This window comes from Thunnus thynnus, chromosome 23 (assembly GCF_963924715.1).
Source record: "Thunnus thynnus chromosome 23, fThuThy2.1, whole genome shotgun sequence".
Classification (NCBI taxonomy): domain Eukaryota; kingdom Metazoa; phylum Chordata; class Actinopteri; order Scombriformes; family Scombridae; genus Thunnus; species Thunnus thynnus.
Genome location: NC_089539.1, coordinates 3826788 through 3854433, shown reverse-complemented (window position 1 = coordinate 3854433; position 27646 = coordinate 3826788). Strand labels below are relative to the sequence as shown.

The 27646-nt window shown below is 40.0% G+C and overlaps 1 protein-coding gene across 1 annotated transcript; it reads right to left on the bottom strand.

Moving 5' to 3' along the window:
- Window positions 1-476: 476 nt before the first annotated feature.
- Window positions 477-27646, bottom strand: aldh1l2 (aldehyde dehydrogenase 1 family, member L2). Its single transcript, XM_067582505.1, has 23 exons — window positions 27443-27646; window positions 25167-25311; window positions 20091-20325; window positions 16026-16191; window positions 14842-14943; window positions 12824-12913; window positions 12420-12554; window positions 12070-12195; window positions 11868-11959; window positions 8681-8828; window positions 8271-8390; window positions 8023-8150; window positions 7600-7750; window positions 7415-7485; window positions 7178-7283; window positions 6876-6963; window positions 6589-6682; window positions 6376-6475; window positions 5506-5604; window positions 4944-5109; window positions 4152-4257; window positions 3863-4062; window positions 477-3214 (listed from the first exon to the last, which is right to left on the bottom strand). Exons 1-23 carry the CDS (start codon window positions 27488-27490, stop codon window positions 3159-3161), a joined length of 2772 nt encoding a protein of 923 aa, XP_067438606.1. The 5' UTR covers window positions 27491-27646; the 3' UTR covers window positions 477-3158.

Below are 27646 nucleotides of genomic sequence, written 5' to 3'. Positions count from 1 at the left end.
CTTTTTAAATAATGGCTTACTCACTGGCTAATAAATCATTTACTGATGCTTTATAAATCATTTATGAGCCATTAATAGCATAATTTTGTTTTGGCAGGTTGTAAAAAATCCCTATTTACCATTATCTAATAATCGCCACGATGGTAATAATTGCGGCCATTGTTCAGCAACAGCTACACAGTCTGGCTTTAGCTAATTACGAAGCTCAATAACATACCAACTCATTTACATCATTGTTGAATTGTAGAGAATTTATGCATCAGATATTATATGCATTAATTATAAGTATTCTGTGCAAAATGTGTTCAATAACATATACTGTAAATGTATTTCTAGGAAGACACTTAAAGGCTTAGTCTATGATATTAAATATAACAGGAAATACTACACAATAGCACCAGCTGTGGAAAGAGCAGTATCACTTTTTCCTCCCACCATCCACAAAGTATGTTAGCACATTGTCCGAGTAACAGCAGTAAAATTCAAATCAAAGTTTATTCACTTCATCGTATGACATTACTGGTTTAAGACATACTGTTTGAGGGGGTGATTGAGGGGACAGCTCTCTCTATTTTCACAAAGAGTGAGAAAGAAAACATTTGCTTCTTAGCCCTTGCTGCCTTTACTGAGAACATGGGACAAATTAAAAAAAAACTAATTTCACAACTTAGTGATGCATAAAAACATCTAGCTGGTGTGTTTTTGACAAATATAATATAGTGTTATGACATACAGTCTTCCTCTGTCTGACAAATACATTGTCAAAAATATATCAAATAGTCCTTTTTTCCCTCTTTTGTTAAAAAATATTTACAAAGAAAGTCAAATTTGACAAAGGGAAGAGAAAGTGAATGTCTAAAGTTACAATGTGGGAACAGACGGCTGCAAGGACATGATGACGACCATAGTGTTTGTGATGAAGATAAAATAAAAATGGCTCACTACAGATCCAACAGTTAAAGGACCAGTGTGCAGGATTTAGTGGCATCTAGCTGTGAGGTTGCAGATTGCAACCAGCTGAACACCCCCCCCCCCCCCCCCCTACAGAGGCTGCAAAACTCTCTGGAGCCAGTGTTTGGTTTGTCTGTTCTGGGCTACTGTAGAAATATGGCAGCCTCCATGGAAGAGAACCTGCTCGAACCTGATTCTTATTTTCAGGTGATTATACACTAATTAAAACATACTTATGAATATTAGATTTTCTGTTTCTGCTAAGTCTGTTCTGATAGATGCCACCAAATTCTATACACTGATCCTTTAAATACCTTAAATGTTTTAAGACTACGCAGACTCTGGTGCTTTTGTGTTTTGAATGTTCAGACTAAAAATAAAGGTCGACCATTTACAGCGGAAATTTGTTTGAGGCAGGTAATCCATCACAAGAAACAATTACTTTAAAAGTTACATCATCATATGCCAATGCAGTGTGAGCAGTAACTGCCTTGAAAACTCCTTGTTGGTGCATTCAAGGACACTGTGACATCAGATGTCAGAAAGCAACCTTTTTAACACGAGAAACTACCAAATTCACACTTGTTCTTTTCATGATAGTCATCTTTACTACTCGTTTGTCTTCTAGTCTTGATTTCCTGTTGGCAGTAACTTGTGAATGTGATGATTTGAAACATCCAGCTCTCACATTTTGTTAGTTGCAGTTTTACGAACACACTTACACGGAGGAATCCCTGCTTTCAGCTGCATTACTGCGTGACAATAGAAGAAAATAATTGTCAACTATAAATGTGGCTAAATGTTGACTGTGATGAATTAACTTCTTGTAACCAAGTCTGCAAGATTTTCTTAGTGTACTGAAACAAACTGTAATGAATGGCTGCCTGGGAGGAAGGAAACCAAACTAAAATTATGGTTCTTCACCTGCTTGCATTTGGCCGTCATGAAGACTCATACATTAAGACTTAAACCAGTTAATTAAATAAAACATTGTCAACAGTCCCTTCTTTCACTGCTACCAGTTTGTTTTGATGTGAGTGTCAAAGTTGATTCTTGACCTTGGAAATAGTATCTGACAAAATAATATTACAGAGAAACATAACACCTCTTTTGGTGAAACTTCTCACCCCACTCCAGTGATGTAAAACTGTACTCCATGGTGTCAGTAAACCATGATCCATCACTTTGGGTGTGATTACAGGTGCAGGTACACACTTCTAACCAGTGAAGACAGTGAAGCACAGCTTTCCAGCCTGGTGTGAAGATGCTCTTAAACTCAGGATCAACCTACTAGCTTTGTTGCAAGCTTTTGAGTGGGGTTGAAAGCTTTGAAAAAACATAGTAAGTAGACATTGAGTTGATATTACTTTGTTAAAACTATTTTCATTTGGATTAAGGACTCAAAAGAACTTTTTGACCTGAACCCTGTTTTCCCATCAACCTGACAATCAATTCTGATCAATAGCTTCACTATTGGTACTATTTTGCTACTGAGATGCAGTTCTCCAGTGTGAGGGCACCGGATTCTCCAAAACTCAACCCAAAAGGCATCTGAACACACTGTTTAACATTCACACTCATTTATAAATTAGTTTATGCACTAACTAATACCTTCGTCTTTTTTCTGCTACGGTACACAAATGCCTAAAAGCTGCCAAACAATAAAAAAGGGATGTTAAAGGAATGGTGAAAGCAGCTTCACAAGTCAATGAGAAAGGCAGATCATTTCTAAATTTTGAACTGACATGATTGACGATTGGAAAAACAGGTTTCAGGCAGAAATTTGTGAGTAGTGTTATTATGTAAAATCCAGCTTTCTTGCATCTTTCATGCTGATTATGGAAGAACTGAAACCTTGAAACATACAGTCAGAAACAGCTCAGCTCCCATCAGGCAAAGCGGTGTCCAACTGTAGGTTGTATGTGTTTGATATAGAGGCGGGTAAAAACTTCACGTTCCTCGTCCATGATGTGAATTTTCACGCAGAAAGCCAACAGACAGGCACATTGTTCAAACTGAGCCGAGACAAACAACAAAGCTCTCCTCTCACTCGTACTATACACACACACACACACACACACACACACTCACGCACACACACGCCGTCCAGAAGCAATGCTGAATGTAGTTGGATGTCTGATCGAAGCAGACAGACGAGTCCCTTCCTATTCAGATGTGGGTCAGAGTTCGTTAGGAGAGTCTGTGCCTCAGTACTCCACAGTCACTGCTTTGGTCTTGAGGTATTCCATGAGAGCGTCTTCGCCTGCGGATCAGACAGAACAAACCTTTGTCAGCTGAATAATACTAACTGGTTCAAGCTTGTTGGTTACTGAGGGAATAAATAGAGGTGAATGTATACATTATTTCAAAAAGCCATTGAAAAATGTACATCATTTTGACAGAAATATAACTACTAATTTCTTAGTCCTCTCATCTTGTGATGAAATCCTCTTGTGTCCCTTTGGTGGGTCCTGACCCCCAGGTTGGGAACCACTGGTCTAAGCTGTGTCTTAATCCATTCTTCTTCTTATGATATTTAAATTGAATTATTGACACATGCTGAAAATTGTACTAATCTATATTTGAACTACTGTCTCAACCTTAGAGATGAGACTCTAAGTAGGGTGAGATAATACATTTGGTCGTGGAGGACATTTTTCCTGTTTTGTTTTATCATAAAATCTGATGTGCAGAGTTTTGGTTCCTAGTATGGGTAAAAAATGCTAGATCCTACATTTCCCATAATGCAACTTGATAGTGACTCACTAGACCCTTCCTGACATTTAAATGCACACTTCTTTCAAACCAGTTTGTAAGCAGACTATCTGATAAAAAGAATATTCAAGTCCAAGCCGAAACTGAGATATCCATGATGAGGTCACTATGACATCATTTCCATGCCTCTACTCACCGAGGTCTTTGCCGAAGCCGGACTGCTTGAAACCTCCAAAAGGTGAAGCCACGTCGGTCTTGTTGTAGGTGTTAACGAATACTGTTCCAGCCTCCAGCCGCTCGCTCACATACATGGCCTTGTTGATGTCGCGGGTGAACACACCTGAAGCCAGGCCGTACTCTGTGTCGTTGGCTCTCTGTAGCACGCCGTCCACATCGCTGTGATTCCGAGGAAGAGGACAGAGGATACCGTTAGCAACTCATATTGCACCACAGCGCTGCAGCAGGATACTCTTATGATAACTCACCCGTCTTTGAATTTGGACACCACCATGACAGGGCCAAAGGACTCCTCTTTGGCGATGAACATGTGGTCCTCCACGTCAGTGAACACAGTGGGCTCCATGAAGAAACCTGAAGGAAAATGAGCACAGTGATGATTAGCTGATGCTAACAATGATGCTAAAGCATCAACAGAGAAGAGCGAAAAGAGAACAAAGCAGCTCCTCTGTGTCAAATACTGAAATGACTAGTTGATAGTCAATTCACAATTAACCAATTTGAATTTTGAACTGAATAACTTACTTTTCAAAATGTAACATCTGTTATGTTGCTAACAAGCTAATTTAAGTGTAATGTGAAGTGCTTGCTCTCTAAAACCTGGATCTTTTTTGAATGCTAAAAGCTAAAACTAAGTAAGAAATCTTCCATGAACCCGTATTTAGCATTGTAAGATTTTAGTATTGTGACTAAAAGATTAAATTAAAAATAAAAAACATATATATATTGTTAGATAGTGGAACTAATCATTAGTTGCGGGCCTAAATTCATCAGCAACTTTTCAAAAAAGAGCTAAAATGTATGACTGTAGACAAAAGAAAAGAAGAATGACACATAAAAGGCAATAAGACAAAAATGGAAGAAACAAATTAAAAGAAAGAAAACAACCCACTCCTCATATACACACACAAACACATACTCTGGCAGAGTTTATGATGAACTTAATGGTCTGACACTTGTTCTGTGATGCTCTTTTCTTCACCACTGCCTCATGTTCTCTGTGTAAATCTGACCTAACCTAACACAGTGGTGTGTACTACCTGGCCTGTCCACTTGTTTGCCTCCGTATACCAGTGTGGCTCCTTCTTTCACTCCGACCTCGCAGTACTCCAGCAGCTTGTCCATGTGGGCTTTGTGATTCTGCGGGCCGTGGTCTGTGGAGCGATCCAGCGGGTCTCCGATCTTCATCTTCTTGATCTCCTCCACCTTAAAAGGGCAAGAGTGAGAAAATTGAAACCTGCTGTGTTAGGCTATGATCACTAATAATGTTAATAATGTTTCCTGGAGGTCACATGCAGCACAGAGCAGTTCTAGCTGGTTAAAGCGGAACTCCGCAGATTTTACACATCAGGGGAGCTTCGTCAAGCCTCAGAAAATAACCCTAATGATGTCATCAAGGAGGATCTAATGAAGAGATGCTATTGAATTGCATCATGGGAAGTGTAGGATCCAGCCTTCTTAGAGCTTCTCTCTTATTAGTGATTAAAAGTCTGCCTTTTGTTGCATCCTCATGAATCCCTCACATACATGTATGTAGGTGCAATACTGAATTGCTGGACTACCCCTTTAATATACAGTATGTCAGTGTTTTGGCTCACTCACCACTCGGCTGATGTACTCATCGTGAATGGACTCCTCCACAAACAGACGCCCGGCAGCGATGCAGTTCTCACCTTTGTTGAAATACACAGAGCTCATTCCCTGTGAGGCAGCAGACACACAGATACAGAATGAACAGCCACTCTGATTAATTATCAATCTAGAGTTTTGAAACAGTGTTATTTCAATGATCTTACATTACAAAGCAATGTAATGTCAGATTTCTGCCAAACTGACAGCCATCAGTTAAAAATATGTGCTTCTATGTCACATTTGCAGTACAGTAATATCATCAGTCAAAACGTGTCAGTTTTGACTAGAGCTGCAACAATTAGTCCATCTGCAGGAAATTAATCGGCAACTGTTTTGAAAATGAAACAATCACTTCAGTAATTTTTAAAGCAAAAACACCAAAACATTTGCTGCTTCCAGCTTCTCCAGTGTGAGGATTTGATGTTTTTCTTTTCTCATATATGATAGTAAACTGAATATCTTTGGGCTTTGAACTGTCAGTCAGACAACACAAGACCTTTGTGGATGTCATCTTGGGCTGTGGAAAAACTTAATTGACATTTTTTACTATTTTTGACATTTTTTTTTAGACAAAACAACTGATTAATTACTAATAATAACCATTATCAGAAAAAAAATAGTTGCAGCCCTAGTTTTGACAGCCAATGATTTTGTTAAATAATTAGCTGTTCTGGGCAAAGTTTGCTTAATAAATCATAAATTGCTGGAGATTACTTTTTTGTGAAACTAATTTAAGAACTGACTCGTTGTTTCAGAACTGACACAGTGTAAAAGCAGCCTGATAATCCCCTGCTGTGCTCCCACCGTGAGACAACAATAACAGTCCCTTCCCTCTCTCACCATGCGGACAGCCTTGTCCATGTCACAGTCACTGAAGATGATGAGAGGCGACTTTCCTCCCAGCTCCAGAGAAACCTTCTTCAGGTTACTGAGCGCACAGCTGCAAGAGGAAATCACAGAGAGAGAGAGAGAGAGAGAGAGAGAGAGAGCATTAAGTGTCATGTGACAGTCACCTAAATACTTACAATAGAAAGTGAGTTTACCGGGTCATACCTTTTCATGATCTGTTTGCCGATAGGTGTAGAGCCGGTGAAACCCAGCTTGCGGATGTCCGGGTGATCAGACAAACGCTGTCCCACCATCCCACCTGACAGAGAGGAAGCACTGTCAGTACTTCAATTCAATTTTGGCTTATGTACAACTACAATTCCATGGCAACTAGGAAAGCTCCATCTGCTGATGAAAATCATTTGATATGATCAAAAGCTCCACAACAGCTACTGAATGGGCCTTGAGATGATATGGCTTTGCTAACAATCTGTTGTATCTGATTTTATTACCTGAGCCTGGCAAAATGTTGATGACTCCTTTTGGAATTCCAGCTTTCACTGACAGCTCTGCAAACTTCAGTGCTGTCAACGGAGTGACCTGTAAATATTAGAAACAATGTAAAACTGATTCTAAATCTATTCAACCAGATGGAAAGAATTAAACCAGACATAGGATTATGGTAAACTGTGTGCAACACTATCCGTATTCAGTTTGAGAAACCAACAGTTATTTCAGTACTTTGTGTGAATGCTTTGATTTAAAGAGTAAGAGTGTGTGTGTGTGTGTGTGTGTGTATGGTGTGTATGGTCACCTGTGCTGGTTTAAGAACGAGTGTGTTTCCAGCTGCGAGGCAGGCAGCACTCTTCCATGCCAGCATCATGAGAGGGTAGTTCCATGGGATGACTATGGCACACACACTACCAGAGAAACACACACTTACTAAATGGACAAACTACACACTGTAGTATAAATAGATAAACATATTAACTGAATACAATAAATCATAAGAGGCACTTATTAAATTGATCCAACCTTCAGTAAATCTTACCCCAGTGGTTCTTTCTTAGTGAAGGTCAGATTGCGGTTGGGTCTGGCCTGGTTGATGGGAATCGTCTTGCCCTGCAGCAAACAACAGTTGCATGTGCCTCTGCTATTATAATCAGTGATGAATGTTCATAAAGCTACAGTTTCTGTGTCAGCCACAGGGGGAAAACCTGTTGAATGTTAACCTACCTGGATCTTGTCACACCAGCCGGCGAAGTAGCGGAAGGTCTGGATGGACATGCCAACGTGGGTCTTGAGGGCCAGCGTGTACACGGCTCCTGAATCGATGGACTCAATGGTGGCCAGCTCCTCCTGGTGTTCCTCCATCAGGTCTGCAAGCCTACAAGGTAGAATGGTATCAAGTTTTGTGCAATGTCACTGAAAAAAAAAAAAAATCAGCCCTCCTAGCATCAGATCAAATCATATTGAAATTAGAAATAAAGGCCTATCTCTAATATAAGCCTGTCCTAAATAAAGGCCTGAACAGTCTAAAAGCAAAATAAAATCTGAGCAGTAAATCAGAAATGAACTCTTTTTTTTAATCTTGGCAAATCTGACTGTTGGGTTTTTTTTTCGTAATGTCACTGCAGTCCTCTAGGTGGAGCTACTCACTTGTAAAGCAGACTTCCTCTGTCTCTAGGGTTCATCCGGCCCCAGGGCCCATTATCATAAGCTTCTTTGGCAGCCGCCACCGCCCGGTCCACATCCCCCACTGAGGCGTAGGACACCTTACAGATAACCTGGTGAAAGATGTGATGGTCACACACGGTCCGATAATAAGTTTGAGTTAATGTCATGCAACAAATGATCCTGTAGAAGCTTTGGTGTGGGTTCACATGAGAGTATGTCATGTCACTCACTGATCCATCAGTAGGATTGATGGTATCGTAGCTCTTGTCGTCTTCTGCGTCCTCGAACTGGCCGTTAACAAAACACTGGTGCGGCATTTTTACTGTCATGTTGTTCACTTCTTTGGTTGCCTGGATATAAACCAGACCAAGAACACCAAATCATTACGACAATCACAAATCAGCCACAAAGACTCAACTCTGTACACATCTGACAACAGTGAGGAAAAGAAACACAACGCAAAACACGTCCAGATGAAAGGATCTTACAGGCTGTTTTGCATGTTAAGATGAAAAAATAGATCTTGTAAAAACAGTCTCTCTTGCGGTGGAAGTTGGCCGCTTTCTGTATAACTGTATAAGATTAAATGAGAGTAGATTTACTGGGTCCTGAAACAATAATAGCTGGTGCTCAGACTCACATAGTCGATGACCAGCTCCTCCTCCTGGTCCTCTCCTCTCAGCTTGCGGACGAACATCTGGATGAAATCCTGGAAGGTGGTGGCCATGTACACGTCTTCGTTCTGCAGCTGGACGCCGGCACACTTCTGCTTCACCTCCTCCACCAGCCTGGACACAGACACACCAACAGTTCACCATTGCTTCAAGTTCTTTTATGAACCTCCGCATAGGTTGACCACAGAGGGTAAAGAATTACTGATTCTACTATTTTTATCGCCCCGATCATCCCAAGCTGAGGATTTGAACTGGCTGCTCTCTATCCACAAGCTGCTTGTCCTCTTCTTAGCTACTGTTGCTGGTTGGTAAAAAACAGATTCATGCAAGAAATTTAAGTTACAATTTGAGCAACTAAGGAGAATGAAAAGACCTAACAGAACAGGTTAGTCTTGAACTGAGCTAAGGACTCATGTTGAGATACCTGAGTCACATTTTTTCTTTGTGACACCAGACTTAATTTGAAAAAACTGGGAACATTTTGGACTTGGCATAGATTTACCAATCATGTAAGACTTCATTTGTCTGAACAAAGCACCAAATATAGCGCCTGCAGCAGTCAATATTAATGCGTGGTTGCCATCACTAGTACACAACAATTGAAGTTAAAAACCTTACAGAATATCCTTCCAACTATAGAAATGCTCTGCAGATGGGGTCTAGAAAAAGAATTACGTTCAAGTTGGCTTTTATTGCCTACCAATATGAAAAAAGGCACTCCTCAATAAATAACAAGCATATCAACACATATCTCACGCATCTAACTTACCTCCAAGCAAACACAAAAACTGTCCTACAGTTATCTGACAGCCTCCTACACTTTTGTCTGTCCTCAATCAGTTGTCTGTTAATGAGTTTAACTGATAGTTTGATGTTGGTAACGACTGTGTTTGTACAATGGGACCTCTTACCAGAATTCATTAGTTCATACTCATGAGAATAATCAGATGAAATCCTACTGGCCTGCCAAATATTCAACCGCTCAAAAAATGTCTTCCCTGCTCTCTCCAGCAGACTAAAAATTTGACCCTTGAACTTGACTGTAATACCATATCGCAGGATAGACTCATTGGACCTTGTGCAAGAAGCACTCATATCAACAGATTTGTTCTTAAGATGCACGTAGGAGTGATTTAAGAACATTTGTGGAATTCATCTGTTTTCTTGTACTTACAATTTTTCTTATGTATGAATGTAATTTACAAGTGGTGGTGGTAATAGATCATCTCTGCCTTTCTTAACAGGAGGAGAAACACTTGTTTGACTTAGTTATAATGTCTTAATCTAAATTAATTTGGAGTTAAAATATGATACTGAAAATAACAAAAATAAATATATAACTAAAACAAACCTAATGCAAAATTAACATTCTATTGACCATATTATCATCATCATCATGGCTGCCAATTTACAGAGAGGGTTTTTAGATTTTATGATTTTTATTGGCATATTGTGGTGCAGCAGCTTCTACATTTCAGTAGTTTCCAAGAAACTTCTTTAACTGACAGCTGCCTCTGTGTCTCTCTGTCCAGTATCACGTGTAGCTGACAGTGTAACATCACCTACTGTTGGCTATAACATTCTCTCCTCTAATATCTCTGTGACTATCACATGACTGCCTCTCATATTATACATGGCGGGCTTTGCTTTAGAAAGACATGTTTTAGCATCTAACTGTATGTCATATCATTTTCTCTTTATTTCTGTCACAGTTGTTCTGATGATCAGCTGGATGTTCTAATTGTTTTGGGTCTCCTACTAGTGACACTAGTGACACTAAATTTGTTATGTTTTTAAGACATAAGACGCTTTGTCATTGTAGGCATACGACAAAATGACATGTGGTAACTCTCAGTGACCATGAGCAATAGAGAACAAGATAAAAATAAGGTAATAAATAATATTGCATAACAAGTTAAAGGTATGTAATGAAGTGTTGGAGTGCATTAGCAGCAGTTGGGGAGTGGGGGGTGGGTGGTAATATTTACAGTCCTCTGCAGCTATGGAAGGATGGGGGGTGATGGTGGCTACAGCTCGGGGGAAAAAGCTGTTATTCATTCTGTTTGTTGGGGACAAACAGACTGTGACCTGGGGGGCGGGTTGGGTCCTTACTGATGCTGCTAGCCTTCTTGTGTAGATGGCTAACATACAGTGTGTCCAAGTTTGGGAGCACAGTTCCCACAATCTTCTGTCCGGTTTTTATGACCCGCACCAGGTTCCTCTGGGACTTGGTGGTACAGCTGGTGTACCACAGCATACCACAGCAGCAGAGGATACTCTCTATTGTGCTTCTGTAAAAGTTTACTAGGAGCTGAGAGGGAAGTTTGGCCTGTTTGGGGTTTCTTAAGAAGAAAAGCCTCTGTTGAGCTTTTTTCACCAGGTGGGAGGTGTTACAGCACCATTAGAGATCTTTTGTTATATGGATTCCCAGGAATTTGATGTTGTTGACACTCTCCACCTCCTCATTATTTATGTGGAGAGGGGGATGTGTGGTCTTCCTGGATCTCCTAATGTCCACAGTGATCTCCTTGGTTTTTAGGGTGTTCAGGACCAGATTATTGTCCGAACACCACTAAACTATTTTACTACTGATTTCTGAAAGCAGGACTTGAAGCTGCGCAGTGTTTTTACTCTTTGGGACCTTTTTTGTGAATGACACTCGCCCACAAATGGAGTGGAGCCTTACAGAGCAATTTTAGGAGGGTGTATTATGCTAATGATCACATCTCATGAATGTGCATCTAATTATGCATTTATTTTGGCTCTTTCTTCATGTTGTATCAAGACATGGCTTTGCATTCTGTCTACAGCATGTGTGTGCAAAATATAATACTCAGTGACACAAGACATGGTCGCCCTCTTACATTAAATATAGTTGTCATCATTGCAACTAGACAACAGAAGGTTAATGATTGTATAAGATTGTGTATTATGTTGCGGAATGTGAAAAATAAGAATTTTCTTTGAATTGTAGTGTCATCTAATATAGTGCCTCAGAATATAGATAAATCTTAGATGGTTTAACGCGTCTATAAATGTTAAAATGTTCAGGACCTGAGACTTCTGATCAAAATGAAGACTTGTTGCCACCTATGTTCTAAAATAACAGGTGAATCATTTCTGACCAATCGCTGCACTGGCTTCCTCCCTCACCTGACCACATCCATGGAGGCGGCTCCAGCCTTGAAGAAGTCTGTGGTGTCCTCTATGGCTGAGACGTTGCTGAGGATGCCTTTCCAGATATTCTGTGATAAACAAAAGCAAAGAACATCAGGTTAAAAACGGAGAAACATCTGAATAACAGAGATAACATCATTCAGGAGAAGCATTGGTTACAATCAAATAAACAACTTGCCCTGATCTCCTCTGCCATCTTCTTCTCATCGTCGGTCAGCTCCACGCTGGAGCTTTCTCCAGAGGAGAAGTACTTGGAGGCAGGGATCATCTTCCCATCTTCAAACTGCAGGTTCTTCACCAGGAGCTGTAGAGCAAACACAGACTGGATTAAATACAGGAAGAAGGCAAGAGGAGACATGCCAACACAGTGTATTTGCATGATGTCCAGCTGTGTTAAAATAACCCTGCAGCAAGAAAACCTACTGCACTATACCTGGAGCGCAGCCAACAGAGGCATTGCCACACTCGCCCTGCTCTACGTTTGTTTGCTTTGAACGTTTGTTTTGTAGTACGACAAGAGACACTCACTGCTTTTCCATCAGTTCCATGCAGGACGAGCCCGTTCTTGGTTACCAGGCCGGGCTGTGACGCACCCTCAATCTCCAGGGGCTGACCGGCTGGTACAGACCCCCCCAACATGGACGAGCCATACAGGGTCACAGACTGAGGGAGAAAACAGACAGAGAAGCATTAAAAATTCATATTTTGTGTCTGTGTGTGGAGTCACATTTTAATATCTGAATGTAAGATCATTTAAGGCCAAAATTCTGAATGTATTCAGTCATTTTAAGAATCTTCCAGGACATGGCGACCACATGTTTAAAGGTACTGAATGTCAGCCTACCAAAGAATCCATGATCCGTATCAGCCTGACCTTACAATAGACACCTAGTGTGTGTATTTTCTTTGCTTGTGTGCTCCAGGAAACTCACCTGACCATCAATGACAGTCCAGGCACCGGGGACTTTGTCATGACCGCGGATCCAGTTGTGGATGGCCTCAGCTGGCTGGGCGAGGTTGACCTGAGGGACAGAGAAACGCTGGGGTCAACATGCTCAAATTCATTTTCAGATGCGGTCACAGAAATTTCTGAGAAAGAGAGGGAAGCCCAACAGCTGGCCATCGCTAGCTGAGCCTCACGTGGAAAACCGATGCTGAAAAAAAAGCTGGTGTACTAAGAATAGCACATATTTTACACACTGCCAGGAACATGGCTGCAAGTGACAAATCAGAGAGCGGTTGAGATCAGCCCCACCTCTGTCTTTCCCCTTGTAAGATAAACAGCAGCCAGCAGTTCAGTCATACATTTCTGACCCTGTACGACATGTTGTGCAACAATAAATTTCCATGCTTCTCTGTAAATGAAGGTGTTGCACTGAGCAGCTGCCCAACAGCTTACAGCAGCACAATACGAGCTGTGTATTTATGTAAGAGAAGTAAGTGGCATCTTGGGCTTCAGCACAGTATTGCACTCAATGTTAGTGTGTGTAATTTATCAGACCATATCTGTGTTTGAAGTAACATTTTTTATTCCAGCATCTACACCAGTAGACATCTACCTTTAGGAATGACTCTCTTGGTAATTCTAAGGTGACGTGTATGAAACAACTCATCTATATGCAGGTCTGGATGAACCTGTCGGGAAACTTGGGCCAGAAATGACATGTGGGCCCCCACTGCTAATAAAATACTGATTCTGATACCGATCAGAGCAGCTTAAAGAATTGTTATTTCTGTAAATCAACTTACTGAAGACTTCTGGAACCTGACTATCTCTACGGGACAGGGCCTCCAGATTATGTAACAAGAGTCAATAGCCATGCTCTGTCAGGCTGTATTTAGGCACAGAGAGGCTTTGAGCTAAGTGCTTATGTCAACATGCTAACATGCTCTCAGTGACTACGGTAACATGCTGAGGTTAAGCAAGTATAATAACTTTGGAGAAAATTCAAGTATGAAAGCTCAACACAAAGCTTTCATTTCAAGCAGGACACTCACGTCAAGATTTTAACCATTTATTGTAACTTGCATGTTTTGGCTCGGTGGCTCTGCTCACGTGATGCTATGGAACAAATCTGAGCAAGCTCGACACACACTGTCCCTGACCTCACAAACCCCCCAGCAGAGCCTGAGATACACAACATTTAATGAACATGAACACATTAAAAAGAAACATTAGCAATTCATGACTAACTGAACGTTAATACAGGAGGAGGCTGGGGAGGTGGAGGGAGTAAAGTTCTTAAGCAGGTAGCAGTGTAGCAGCAAGGTAACTGTAACTGACCTCCAGGCCTGCCTGAAGTACTGCAAGACTCCATTTGTTGTAAACTTGCCGTGAACATGTTTGGACAATATTCCAGTTAAAACACATGCGCTCTGCTGTCAGGTTTCATTTGAAGTAAATAGATAAACAAGCTCAAAGTTTTCATAGTGTGAGAAACCATTTTGCTATCATGTCCTTTCAAAAAGAAACAAGAGTCTACAGCCATGCTAACAGGCACAGCTTCGAGCTAAATGCTAATGCCAGCATACTAACATGCACACAATGACAACATTAACAAACTGATGTTTAGCAGGTATGTGTACCATGTTCACCATCTTACTTAGCATGCTAACATTTAATACCACAGTACAGCTGAGACTGATGGGAATGTAATTGAACCAAATTATTGGACACATTAACCTGATGCTGGAACAAGAGAAAAGTTAAGGGATCACAAAAGTCATTACAATCCATACTGAGGGGAACATGAATGTCTGTACTAAATTTCATGGCAATCCATCCAACAGAAATTTCATTAAAAGCTGAAAATGTCAACTTCATGTTGGTGCTACAGGTAAAGTGAAGTGATCAGTAAGTCAGTAGGATTCATTCCCTGACTTTAGTGATTTTTAAATGACATCATACAGTAAATGACTCTAGGCTGTTGTCTGGAGTGAGAACTCTCACCTTGGCATTGGATTTCTTCTGAATGCCTTCATAAGTCGCTCCCTCCTCTGACTGGGGAATTCGAGGGGCTTTCCCATCAGCGATGAGCTGCACCGACTCAACCTGCACCGCAAAACAGCAACAGCTAGTTTACAACTAATAACATGAATCTTATCATATGGTTTTCTATTATGGAAAAGTGTAGATTCTTGACAGAGCTGAGAATACAATTAGAGTGTAAATATGAAATCAATCATCTGAAAAACATCTCTAGATATTACTGTGAAATTTATCAACATGCAAATTATTTGCATCTATCATACACGGTAGTTTTATTTAAAGATAAAAACAAGTATGAATTACATAGCATGTCTAGTCTCTTGATTAGTGAATGTGAAAAATGTTCTATTCATACATACATGATGACACTATGCTGATTTACAAATTCTTTTTTGTGTTACATGATCAAAGAAGTGGTTCCCAACTGGTGAGTCTATTGTGAGTGGGTCACTAGCTTGTGGGTCAACATCATGAGAAAAAAAAAAACTAAGGTTGTGAATCCAGTGAATACTGCAGTGAAGTACTGCTTCCCGCTCCGTAGAGAGTAGCAGCATTACACCATACAGCTTTACAGTACAAGTAGACTTTTGATGCTGGCTTTGTCAGTCATGTGACCATCGCTCGCACAACAAATGAGCACACACAGTATTTCAGACGATATATATTTAACTTGGTTTTACTTATGCTAAACACAAAAAAGAGGAAGACAAAAAAGTTGTATGCGGTTAAGCACTGGCCTAGGTTGAGATCTTGCTGGATCTCTTTATCATTGTCTAGTAAGTGCTATTGCAATGCTTTTAAAGTTTTAAAATGCTTTATGTTGGTTTTAAGCCCTTAATTCACTCTCTTGCTGTAATGCAGATTATTTAATTGAGCTCTAAGTTCCAGTTGTACTTCTGTTATTTCAGTCTTCATTTTGTGAATATTAGACAACACAGCCAGCTTACAACAAGGAGAACTTGGTTTTCAATCCACTGGCAGTTAGAATAGGTGGATGGAAATATACTGATCAGGTGTTAGGTTGGTGAATATGTGAATTGAGACCTGATGTGTAAGGGAAAATTTTGACCATGAGGCTAGACCAGTTGGGAACCACTGATAATAAGGACTGGTTGAGCTAAAAATATTTAATTCCAGGTGGATACCATGGCCTTGATGCCTTCTGGGAAGAGGAAGCGGTTGTAGAGTGTGTCCACAGTGTCATTGGCTTCAACAGGACATTCCCTCTGCAGCAGGATTGGTCCAGTGTCCAGACCATCATCAGCCCAGAACACTGTGAAACCACCTTTTTTATCACCGTGGATCAGGGTCCTAGTCACACACACACACACACACACACAGACAAAATAAACACATGGAGTTATGTCATAAAACACTTATTTTTGAGCAGGTACAGGATATAATAGCCATAAACCTGACTAAATGGGTCAGAGGCAGATAAAGAAAAGATAAAAAGAAGAAATAAAAGGTACCTGCAGAGAGAATCAGACTGGGGCAATCAAGACTGTTGATAAGAATGTGAGCTATCTAATGAAGGTTCTCATTGGGCAATAAAAATATAAAGGCCAATGGCAAGACTTGTTAGCATATATTAGCTTGAATGGATTCATGTTGTTGTTTAGTTGATTATGTTAGTCAAGTCTGTCTGACTCATTGATCCTTTATTTGACTAAGGTTTGTGCAGGTTAGAATCTATGGCCCAACCATGGCTCTGAAATATCAATAGCCTGACTGTGCTGTGCATTGATAAATCCAAGGTGCTGTCCGTGGTGCTGAAATAGACGGATTTGTAATTGCGCCTTTTTCTCTCAGTCCCGCCCTTCTGTCAGTTTTGTCTTGGATCTATAATATTCTCTAAGTTATATACTATAAATACTCAATTCTATACTATATTTTAGCCTAAATATTCTATAGAGTAGTGTCACCTTCATGATCAAAGTTACAAGGAGCAACGTGTAGTCGCGAAAGAGCGAGAGGATCATACACTGCTGCCTGTAGTATTCCTATAATATTTCTATTTTCTATTTCAGTACCTGCTGAAAATACAGCCCTAGACCAAGCCACCTCTGTAACTAAATATTTTAGGGAAGACATGTCGTTTTTACTCTAGATGTTTGTGTTGTGTAACCTGGGAGTGGAGCAGTTAATGTGACTGAGGAAATTAACCTGCACTGACCGGACAATGCTCAGCTGCTACAGTTACATAAATGGAGGTAAAGTTTATATCGTCTAAACAAACAGTGTCTTTTGAAAAATAAACATGTCCACACCCAGTAAAAGAATAGGCCTTTTATATACCTCTGTTAAAATTGTGAGTAGTAAAATCCATATAATATCAATATTGTTAGGGTTCTATTAGCGGCAACCAAGAGGGCAGTCACAAGGAAATGGTCCAAAGTGGATGAAATATGACTTACTCAACAAGGGAGTAGATGGTAAAAGTAGCAGCAGAGGGTCAAACCTAACAGTCACTATCTTCTCAAGAAATATTTCAAGTTGTGTTTTTTTCAGTTAAAAACAGATAGAAACTATTCATTCACACATAGTGATAACAAACCCAGAGAGATAGTAAGGGTGGAGAACCGACAGACTAGCAGGAGGCAGTGATAAGAAAACCAGTTCGGTGGAGGTTGGGGTCAAACAGAACTGGTTTAAACCTCCTGTGTGCCAGACAGATAGCAGCAAACCCTCCTCTTCCTCTACCTTGACCAGGTAAACAGAGAGGACTGAGGGCCTGTGAACTATATACTTTTGCTATGTAGTGCAGGACAAAAGCCTTTGGTGAGGAAGCCAATGCAACGTCTGCTAACAGCAGTCACTGTGGACAAAAGTGACAATTGCAGGATAATGGTAAATGTTAAGAGTCACAAAGTTACCCAGTAACATCAGTTACTCTGTAGTATCTGCCTAAAATTTGCTAATATTAGCTAACATTAGCCACTATAAGCTATTGGTCATACCAGACCAGGTAAGACTGTAGTGTAGTGCTGTAACGCTTCATTTGTATGTTTCACTTTGTAGCTTTAATTCGTCTTTAATTTTATTTCACTTTTTATTTGATATCTCTATTTTTTTACTTTTTTGTGTGCATGTATCTGTGATTGTTTTATTGTTAATAAATCTACTGTCTTTTTGATCTCAGTCGTCTTTCAGTCCCCTATGAAGCACTTAGAACTGACCTATATGAAAGCTCTACAAATAAACTCTGATTGATTAATATGTAAATAGTATATGCTAATACAGTATGACAGTGGTGTTTAAAAAATGTTTGTGATAGTTTTCTTCCATGATTGAAGATGACAACCATTTTTATGTGACAAATGATGACTGCTAAATGTTCATGTATAAGAAACATACAAATAATACAGTGCAATACATTAGTGTCCAATTACATGTCTGCTGCCTATCAGTGGTGGAAGAAGTACTCACATCCTTTACTTAAAGGCCGTGCACATCCATGGTACACCCACACACAGGATTTAATTTATTTAAGCTGATTACAGCTCTTCTCATGACTGTTTCTACTTGTTTGACATCTCCCTCACTCTTGTTATCTTTGTTACACCTGTAAGGAGGGGACAAAATACACCTTTATCATCACTGTACAGTAAAAGTACAGTATGTATTATCAGCAAAATGTAATTAAAGTATCAAAAAGGAAAGTACTGACAACTGGCCAGACTGATATATTATCATATATTACATTACTGTTATTACTGATTACTGAAAAGTTGTCATCAATGCGTGTGCAGCATTCTACTGTTTTTAGTAGTTTGAGCTACTTCATATACTGCTTTTTTGGAAAGGGACAAAAGCCAAAGAGGTCGGGCACCACTGGATTAAGCTTTACCAATGGACTGTATTTTATAAGCTTATACTACTAAATTAATGTAGTGGAGTAACACATGCAATATTTCCCTAAGTTTAAAGTAGCATTTAATTGAAAAACTCAAGTAAAGTATAAGTTCCTCAAAATTGGCACTTAAGTATGGTACATGAGTAAATTTACTTAGTTCCTTTCCACCACTGTTGCATACTGTAAATGTTTTATTATGGCACAGAAAGTGAACATTTTCTTTTGAAACTCACCAGTGGTTACAGATGACCATGTTGGAGAAGAGACAACTACACAAACAATCTGAAAAAAGGTCTGCTAATCCTGTTAATGAGCTGCAATTACCAGCTGCCGTGTAAATTAACAAAGCATGTGTTGCATTTCCATGACTGACTGCTACAGTTGTAAGTCTCTCATACAAGCCCTTGGCAGGCTGCCCTCTGTATGTGTCAGTTAAAGCATAAGTCTATATAATTTCTTTTGGCTAGCTGCCATTTGTTCACACTCCAACAGAAATCACCTATTATCTGTCTTGTTTATTTATGGCTGCAGATGTTTTTTTACTACTGTGAATCCATATGGGCAGTGAGCCAAAAGCAAAGTTACAGCAGTCATGTCCTTTAACCTGTGTGAGGATACTAATTCCTTTGCTACATGTCAGTGCAGATCCAATTAAAACCACTAACACACACTAATCAGGGAAGGAACGGTGGGTTACAGGGGCAACACCGACTTTATAAATTAACTTTATCAATTAACTGAATTAATCAGCCTGTAAAAAACAGTTGTATAATGACTTCTGTGGCTCTGGAGGAGCTTGAAAATTTGAAAAAAATATGCTATTTAGTTGCATTATGGGAAATGTAGGATCCAGCATTTTAGGAGTTTGACCCATACTATGGTCTAAAAGTCAGGATATTTCAGCCTCTGTTGCTTCAATTTTGACAACTTTATGGAAGTCCAATACTAAACCGCTGGAGTGCCCCTTTAATCTCATGATTTGATTCACGATGTGGCTGCACAATACAATTCAGCCATGATTCAATGGGTTCTGACAAAGTCTTTGCAAATCACGTTGTTATTTGTTTCTGCAGACTGAGACAATTAACACACTGTACTATTTAACACCATATAAGTGATGTTTCAAGCACCACATCACATTGTGCTACATTTTATATACTGTATAGATTTTTGTGGTACCCAAGGTCATCTCTCCAACTATTTCTCTTAACACATCAACCCAAGATGCATTCTGCAAAAACTGTACTGGAAGCAGAGACAGACTTAAAAAGCAGGTGTGATTACTCTTCACCAGCAACATACACAGTATACAGTAAAACTGTATGATGGTATGTCTCCCTCCCCTCTTCCTCACCAGTTGATGGCTGAGGCTCCTCTGTGCAGGGGCAGGATGGAGGGGTGGTAGATGATGGAGCCATGCTGGGGGTGGTCAATGATGTTCATAGGGATGAACTGGGAGCAGAATGGCATGACGTTGAGATCGGCGCCCACTGCCTTGTAGGCCTCCACCACCTCTGGGATGGGCTTCCCCTTGAGCCGCCACCGTGGGAACTTGAACACAGGTGTACCGTCCTTCTCTGCTGCAACCGCTGAAAGAGTCAAGAGGAGAAGATAGCTTAGCAGGTTAGGAAGCAGAAATGGAGTCTGTCTGTATGGCGATGACCTCAGACCTCCTGTCAGGGGAGGAAGGGCCACAACTGACCTTTCGTAAGCCTTACAGGACCTTTCCTGGAGGTAATCACCTACAAATCACCTGCAGCATATTTTACCTTACTGCAGACAATTTTCTAAAGTGTAGCAGTTTTAAGACCAATGTCCTTCCTTCCAGACCCTTTGGTTTCAGATTATTTCAATGTGTGATGAGAATGAATTTATAGTGACTTGAAACGTGAATGAGTAACGTATCCCAGTATGGAACTTTTTCAAAACTCTCCCTGTTGGTGTCTTCAAGGATGCTCCAAAATATGAGTTTTGACAGCCAGGTTGAGAGGAAAAATGTATTATTATTTATTTGAATTGAGATGATTGAACAAATTAAGAAAGTCACATTGCTGTTTTTACAAAGCTTATTTACTGTCTTCTTGATTTCATTTTTTAACTCTGTAGCCTGTGAAAGCTAAAATGATTTTTAGCAACTGACAATTGGTGTTTGTCAACTGATAATCATCAGACTATCTGTAAATGCAACAAAAAAGGGGCATTTTTGAGAGTTTTAACAATCTAATAAATAATTCAGGCAGCTAATTATTTTCTCAATTAATCAATTTATCGTGTATTCTATAAAATGCGAGAAGAGGAAGAAGTCAAATATGCCCAGACAACAGACTAAACCCCCAAAATTTTGACTTTACAATTATATGTGACAAAGTACAGCTGCAAATCCTCACATATGAAAAAATGCTGACAAATTTCTGTCTAATTTCTTGAGTAATTTAAATAAGGGGGTGGACTACTAACAAGGAAAACTTTGAAAATGGTACCTGTTTGCTGAGGTAGTGCCTCATGACCCTAATGATGGAAAATACCGGGGATAAATAATTCTCCATGATGGAGGCTTCAAAGTGCCACATGTAGGATTCTCAACTCGAGTCAGATAAGCTTTGAATCCTGTCAGAACCAGTCCTACCTGCTGTTCCTGTAGATACACACACATCTGAGAACAAAGCTGAAATAAACATGGCACAGTACTGCAGATGAACCAGTTTTCTCCAGTTCTGTCCAACAGCTGACTCTATGTGCTACATGACATGACTGAGGTCACAAGAAACCTACATAGGCCCCAACTGCTCTCAAACCTATGACACAGCAAACATGGAAATATACTCACATCTGACAAAATGGGTTATTGGAGACAAAAAAATGGTAGCATGAGGTGGTCAAGTCTCAGTTTGGGTGCTTGTGAGTGTGTCTTACCGCACCATTAGAGATGATCAAGTAGAAAGCTTCAACAGTACTATGATTTTAAAAAAACAACTAGGGCTGCAATTAATGATCAATCTTCCGTTTATTTTCTCGATTAATCATTCAGTCGATAAAATATTAAAAAATAGTGAAAAATATATGATAAACTGATGTCTTCAGTCTGCTTCTTTTGTCTGACTAACAGTGCAAAACCTTAAGATATTTTGTGTCAATCTAAAAACAAATGTAACTGTTGGATTCCAGTCCAAATTCACACCAACATACTACGATGTGACAAATAACGATGCTTTAAAATAAAATAAATGCTTTGAAGAATGAAAACTCAAGTTGGGTTCAGGCACAGCAGGAATGCGTTCATGACTAGAGGCAGTAAGAGGACATAGGTGGATTGTCTTAGTCTGGCTCTATGTCCCTTCCTCCAGCTGCATAGCTACTTCCCCAGATACCTTAGTTGCCATTCTTCAGCAGTCCACCAGATGCCCTCAGACTTTTCTCCTTACTTTCCAGATCCTGCCACTCCCATCTGCCCTGCAATCACCTCATTCCCCTCACCTGATCTCCCCACCTGCACCTCATTCTCTCATCAGTCACTTACTTCATACACAGGCTCAGATCCTGTGTTCCCTTGTCAGAGCTTTCTAGCTTCTGTTTTCTGTTACCTGGACCATATCTGCATGTGCTTGCCTGCCTGTCTGGACTTTTCTGTATCTCATCCCTGCAACTCTGTGGATTTAACACTTCTGCTGTTTGGACTTGCTACCCATGCCTGTGAGCTTTTGTATCTTCACTTTTGACAATAAACTCACTGAACTGTCCCTGCCTGCCTCTATAGTCTGCATTTGAGTCTTTCCTCTGCTGCCTAATACACACCACCTGTGACATGGATATTGTTTTGGAGATGAGGAGGATGACATGCAGAGGGCAGGAGGCTCAGAGCGCCCAGCTGGATGATGATGCTTCCTGGAAAATTGCATCATACCAAAGAGTGCGGCCCAATGGTAGACTTTTCACCTCAGAGCTGCATCTCTGGGCCACACAGGGCCTCTCCCCGGACACACAATGGATCCACTATCCCGCAACTAACGCAGGATAAAGGCCTGTCTTTGTCCAGGAGCACTGTGGAGTCAACACGCATCTACCTCAGCCACAGCACAGGCTTCTGCTGACCCACAGAGGACCCAGTACACAGGATCATCAGAGACCATCTGCACCACACCTAAATGTTTATTGTTCCATTTATATAAATTTCTTTTGATGCATTTTTATATGTGATTTCACACCATCCAGTTATAAGTGAACCAGGTGTTAGATTTATACGCAAGGAGAAATATACACTGTAAAATCTGTATTTGACTTATGTACGTCTTTTTTTGCTATACAGAGTATTTAATATTCACCTACAGCCAAACCAGGGAGCTCTTATTTTTGTTCTATTAATATTTATAAACCATCCTTTATGTCTGACACTGACACGTCTGGTGTTTTTTGTTTTTTTGTTTAAAGCTGTACTAATCACTATTTTTATATTACAAATGACTGTTAAACCCTTGTGCCTCAGTTTTGAGGTTGCACTGATGTTGTTAAAGGACAAAAATGTCTGTGTCAAAAAACTGCCATATTGGATTTATGTTCACCAGGTGGACAGAAACATGACTCCAAATGAATGATAATGTTGCCTCGTGTCTGCTGGATGTGTAAATAAGCAACTTCTTGCTAATGTGTTAACTGTAACAACTTCATAAGGTTTACGCTGCGTTTACAGCTTGTTCCACTGCCAAAAAAAATTGACTGCTTTAACTAAAGAAGCAAAAGTTGTCAAATGTTCAACAGCCAAACAAGAACTTTAACACTAGAACTGCCAGGGGTTGCTATCTGGTCTAAAAGTCTGACGTAAATTGTGACGTATTGACCGTTTCCCAGTCAAAACTGGTAATTTCTTCAATACGTTAATGTTAGTTCACTAATGTAACATTACAGCTCTGGTATCTTTACTCATGCTGCTAATTTTACCCTTTTCAAAATCCATGTTTATTTTATTAGCAACTTATTACTGAGCAATGCTAACTAGCTTAACGTTAGTATGCTAACATTTGTGTCTGTATCATTAGCTTAGATGTTACTTGGACTAAAACGCTAGTTAAGTGATCGATAACTATACTAGAGAAACCAAAATAAACTACAGCCTGCATGTTTAACTATGTTTTAGTAATCTGCACCACACTAATCCTCACTGACTGCATGCTGTGACAATATAACTTTACACAACACATCAGCTGGAACGTTATGACACTGGGAAGAAGATCACGACTTACGACCGGATATACCTAAAACCGCAAACGGGTAAAATTTACCCATGTAATTCATGAATACAGAGTAAGGCAACAGTCAAATTAGGCTAACTAGCCTATAAACAACTAACAGTAACAATGTAGAACAAAAATGAATGAATAATAAGTTAACTAAAAATAGGTTTCACACACAATGAACATTTGTGAGTAGGCTAAATAATTTTCATTTGAACACATGATTATACGCATCCTTCAAACACACTTTGAGCAGACATTCAGTGCATTTTCCAGACAGCTGTCCTGCACTTCAGCCACTTGGGTGGCTACACAACATTATTTTACGAAAAGTCAAAGACTGGGGGGACTTCAATATTTTAATAAAATAGTAACCTTCCCAAAGCGGTTCTGGTGTTAAAATAAATACTTTGAATTGTGAGTTAAAAGGAGAACTACCTGATCAAAGTAAACAAGGCTACTAAGAATCTGAGCAGACATTCAATGCTACCTTTTGGTACTTATTTTCAATACCATGTGGTACGGACACATTATATAAACTGGGATCTTTAATAGTTACAAAAAAGTATCAGCCCACATTGCTAAACGTTTTATGCAAAAATTTAGAGAAATTTAGTTTTTAGAGAGAGTTCTCTCTAACTCGTTAAAAATGAACATCTTAACCCTAAAGCTGCATGCACATATCATTATTTATTGGACAACCTTTCAGTAACCTCTCATTCCACAAGTTCAGTGATATTTTCAGTGTGAGGGGAGTAAAGAGAACAGGACTTTAATAGCTGTGCACCAGTCCACACTGCATGAGTAATTGCTGGCTGTGAGATGCCAACATTTATTTTCTTATACTCATAAAATCTGGTATTTTATGTTGTTCCCTGTTGTTGTTTTGGATTGTGTTTTTGCTCTAACAGACCGGACCACCTTTTGCTTAGAGAAAGACAAGGTTTTGTATTTTAAGGTTGATTATTAGCTGCAACCAAAGATCAAATGACACCATTTGAACCAAACTGTAGGAGTCTCCAGGTATCGAATAAACCAATGTGAAATGATTCTTGTGAATCCTTTGGTATATATAGTAACCCATCAACCATAATAGCTCACTGAAACACCAGGAAGACATTAATGGTTCATACCATTCTGTGATGCACAGATTAGAGAGACCTCGAGAGCCAGCAGGTAAACAGAGGAAGGTAGAGTTAACTTACCCAGGGGGTCGGCTTTGCCATCCTTATCTGGGACTGTGAACACGCCCACCACCTTGTGACCCTGCTTCCTCAGGTTGCTGTACACCTCCTGGCCAAACAGGCTCTGGCCAATTATAGCTAGTTTCAGCTTATTCTGGTAATAATGCTGTAATGAGAGAGAACATCACATTAGTTCCAGTTGGAAGTACTGGAAGTACTGGAAATACTCATCTGCATTATGTCTCATTCAAACTACAGTGCTTTAATAAACATCTTCATGTATACATAGAGCTTTTGTTCAGAAGAGAAGGATTTTTTTTTCTTACACTTTCCTGACCTCATTTTAGTTCTATAGGTGTTATGTAACTGGTGAACCAGTTGAGACAGTCTTAACAGCAGGCAAAGACCTGCAGGTCAGCAGGTCAGCGGGGCCAACAAAACACCACTCTTAAAAGGGGCAATCCAGCCATTTTTTATTGTACCTCCATAAAGCTGGGGGACTTGAGACGGACAGTAAAAAAAAAAAATCTGCGTCAACATTGATGCAGAAGAGGCCAAGATATCCTGACTTTTAATCTCTAGTATGGGTGAAACTCCAAAATGCTAGATCCTACAATTCCCACAATGCAACTCGAACTTTTGATCACGTCTCCATGCCTGATAAATGTCTTTTAAATATCTTTCGAACTTCATGCCCTCAGATTGTAATATAGGCTTTTCATTAAAATAAAAGCCTTCAAGCCCAAAGTGAGATAACCCTGGTGACATCACTATGACATCACCAGGGTTACTTTCTCAAACCTCCACTAATTCATCAATATCTAAATAACCAATAGCATCACCACTGCTTATGGTGATGCTAACAATATTCAAAATTATATTTATAGGAAACTTTAAGTGACACTACAGCTGTAAATAACAAGTGTTTTCATTATTGATCGATCAGTCAGTTATCATTTTTTTGATAAAACAAAGAAGTGTTTGGTCCACAAAATGTCTGGAAATGGTGAAAAATGCCCCTCACAGTTTCCCAGTGCCCAAGTCTTCAGATTGCTTCTTTTATCTGACCAACAGTCCAAAATCCCAGGATAATAATGTTTTATGTTATTCATAAAGATTGAAAAGAGAAGTCCGCAATTCCTTATTTTTACAAACTGGAAATAGTAAAAGTTTGATACCTTTTGCTTAAAAAATAATCCATTATCACAATAGTTGTCTATTATATATTAGAATTTTCCTGGACTCAAATAAAGTTCTGCTGCTGCTGGTTATGATTTACAGTCTGCATAAACAGGAAGAAGACACCCGGACTAGCTACCAAGTTATTGATCCATAATTTAAAAAAAAAAAATCTTTTAATTCTTGTAGTTTTCCTTTAACTTTCCACACCCACTGGCAATGTATAAAAAGTATAAACTGAAAAGGCCAAGGGTGTGAGCTTCATGGTACCCCATGCTTGCCTTTCCCATGGCCCCCAGTTCATTAAGTCCGCCCCTGGCCTAATGGTCATTAAATCTTTGCCATTGGTCAGAGCCAGGTCAGAGAAAAGCTATTGGCTGCCAGAGAGAACAGCCCTCATCCACAGAGTGAGAAGTTCAAGTGCATGCCAGAGGCCCCCACTCCCGTCTGACTGTACAAGCACATGTGTGAAGGAAGGAAGGTTTCATGTTTCCCATGCTGAAATGAATGGACCTGAGGCACCAGTGTGTGGCTGTCATGATGCATTCAAAGCCATTCATTCCAATTAACCAGTAACAGTTAGCAGGTAGCTTTGAATACACAGACAGGGACACACAGGTGAATTACAATGTTCCTGTTTGCAGAACACCCCCAATGATAATGAACGGATGAGTAGATTGTGCATATGTTGCCTGCAGACCTGCAGGATCGGAACTAAGCCGCTGTCGGTCTACAGTATGAAGCTCATAGCTGATGCAACTCCTCCAGGTCTTGTACAGTAGAGGCCAGTACAGTCAGAGCACTCAGGCAGAGGGAGAGGGGCACAGTAACGTGGCAAACTGGCACCGATAGGCTACGTCCTTAACAGCTGTGTTTGTCAAAAAAAAAAAAACCAAAAAAACCATACAGTCGCAGAGTGACTTGTGAAGACCTGGATGTCAACTATGACTCACTGATTCGCAGTCAGAGCCGAACCTGGCTCAGTCCGCTAATGTCATAACGACCTGGCACGCGTCCACTATTTGCCACAATGATTTTTCTTGATCAATGCAACACATGTATTAATAGAACTATTCATTCATTGGTGCAGCTTAAGCAGGAAAAGCAACGTTACTCACGGATGAGGTGGAGAATTTCCTCAAGACTTGACCCGCCGTCCACAACATAATGACGGTGTATTGTGTGTATTAAAAATAATAATAATGCAAAAATAAATCCGAATGCTGCACAATTTGCCCGACCTGCTGCAGAGGCTGCACACACACACCTGCCTCTGCGTGTGTGTGTCAGTGTGTGACCGTAGCTGTGGTATGGTCTAGCCT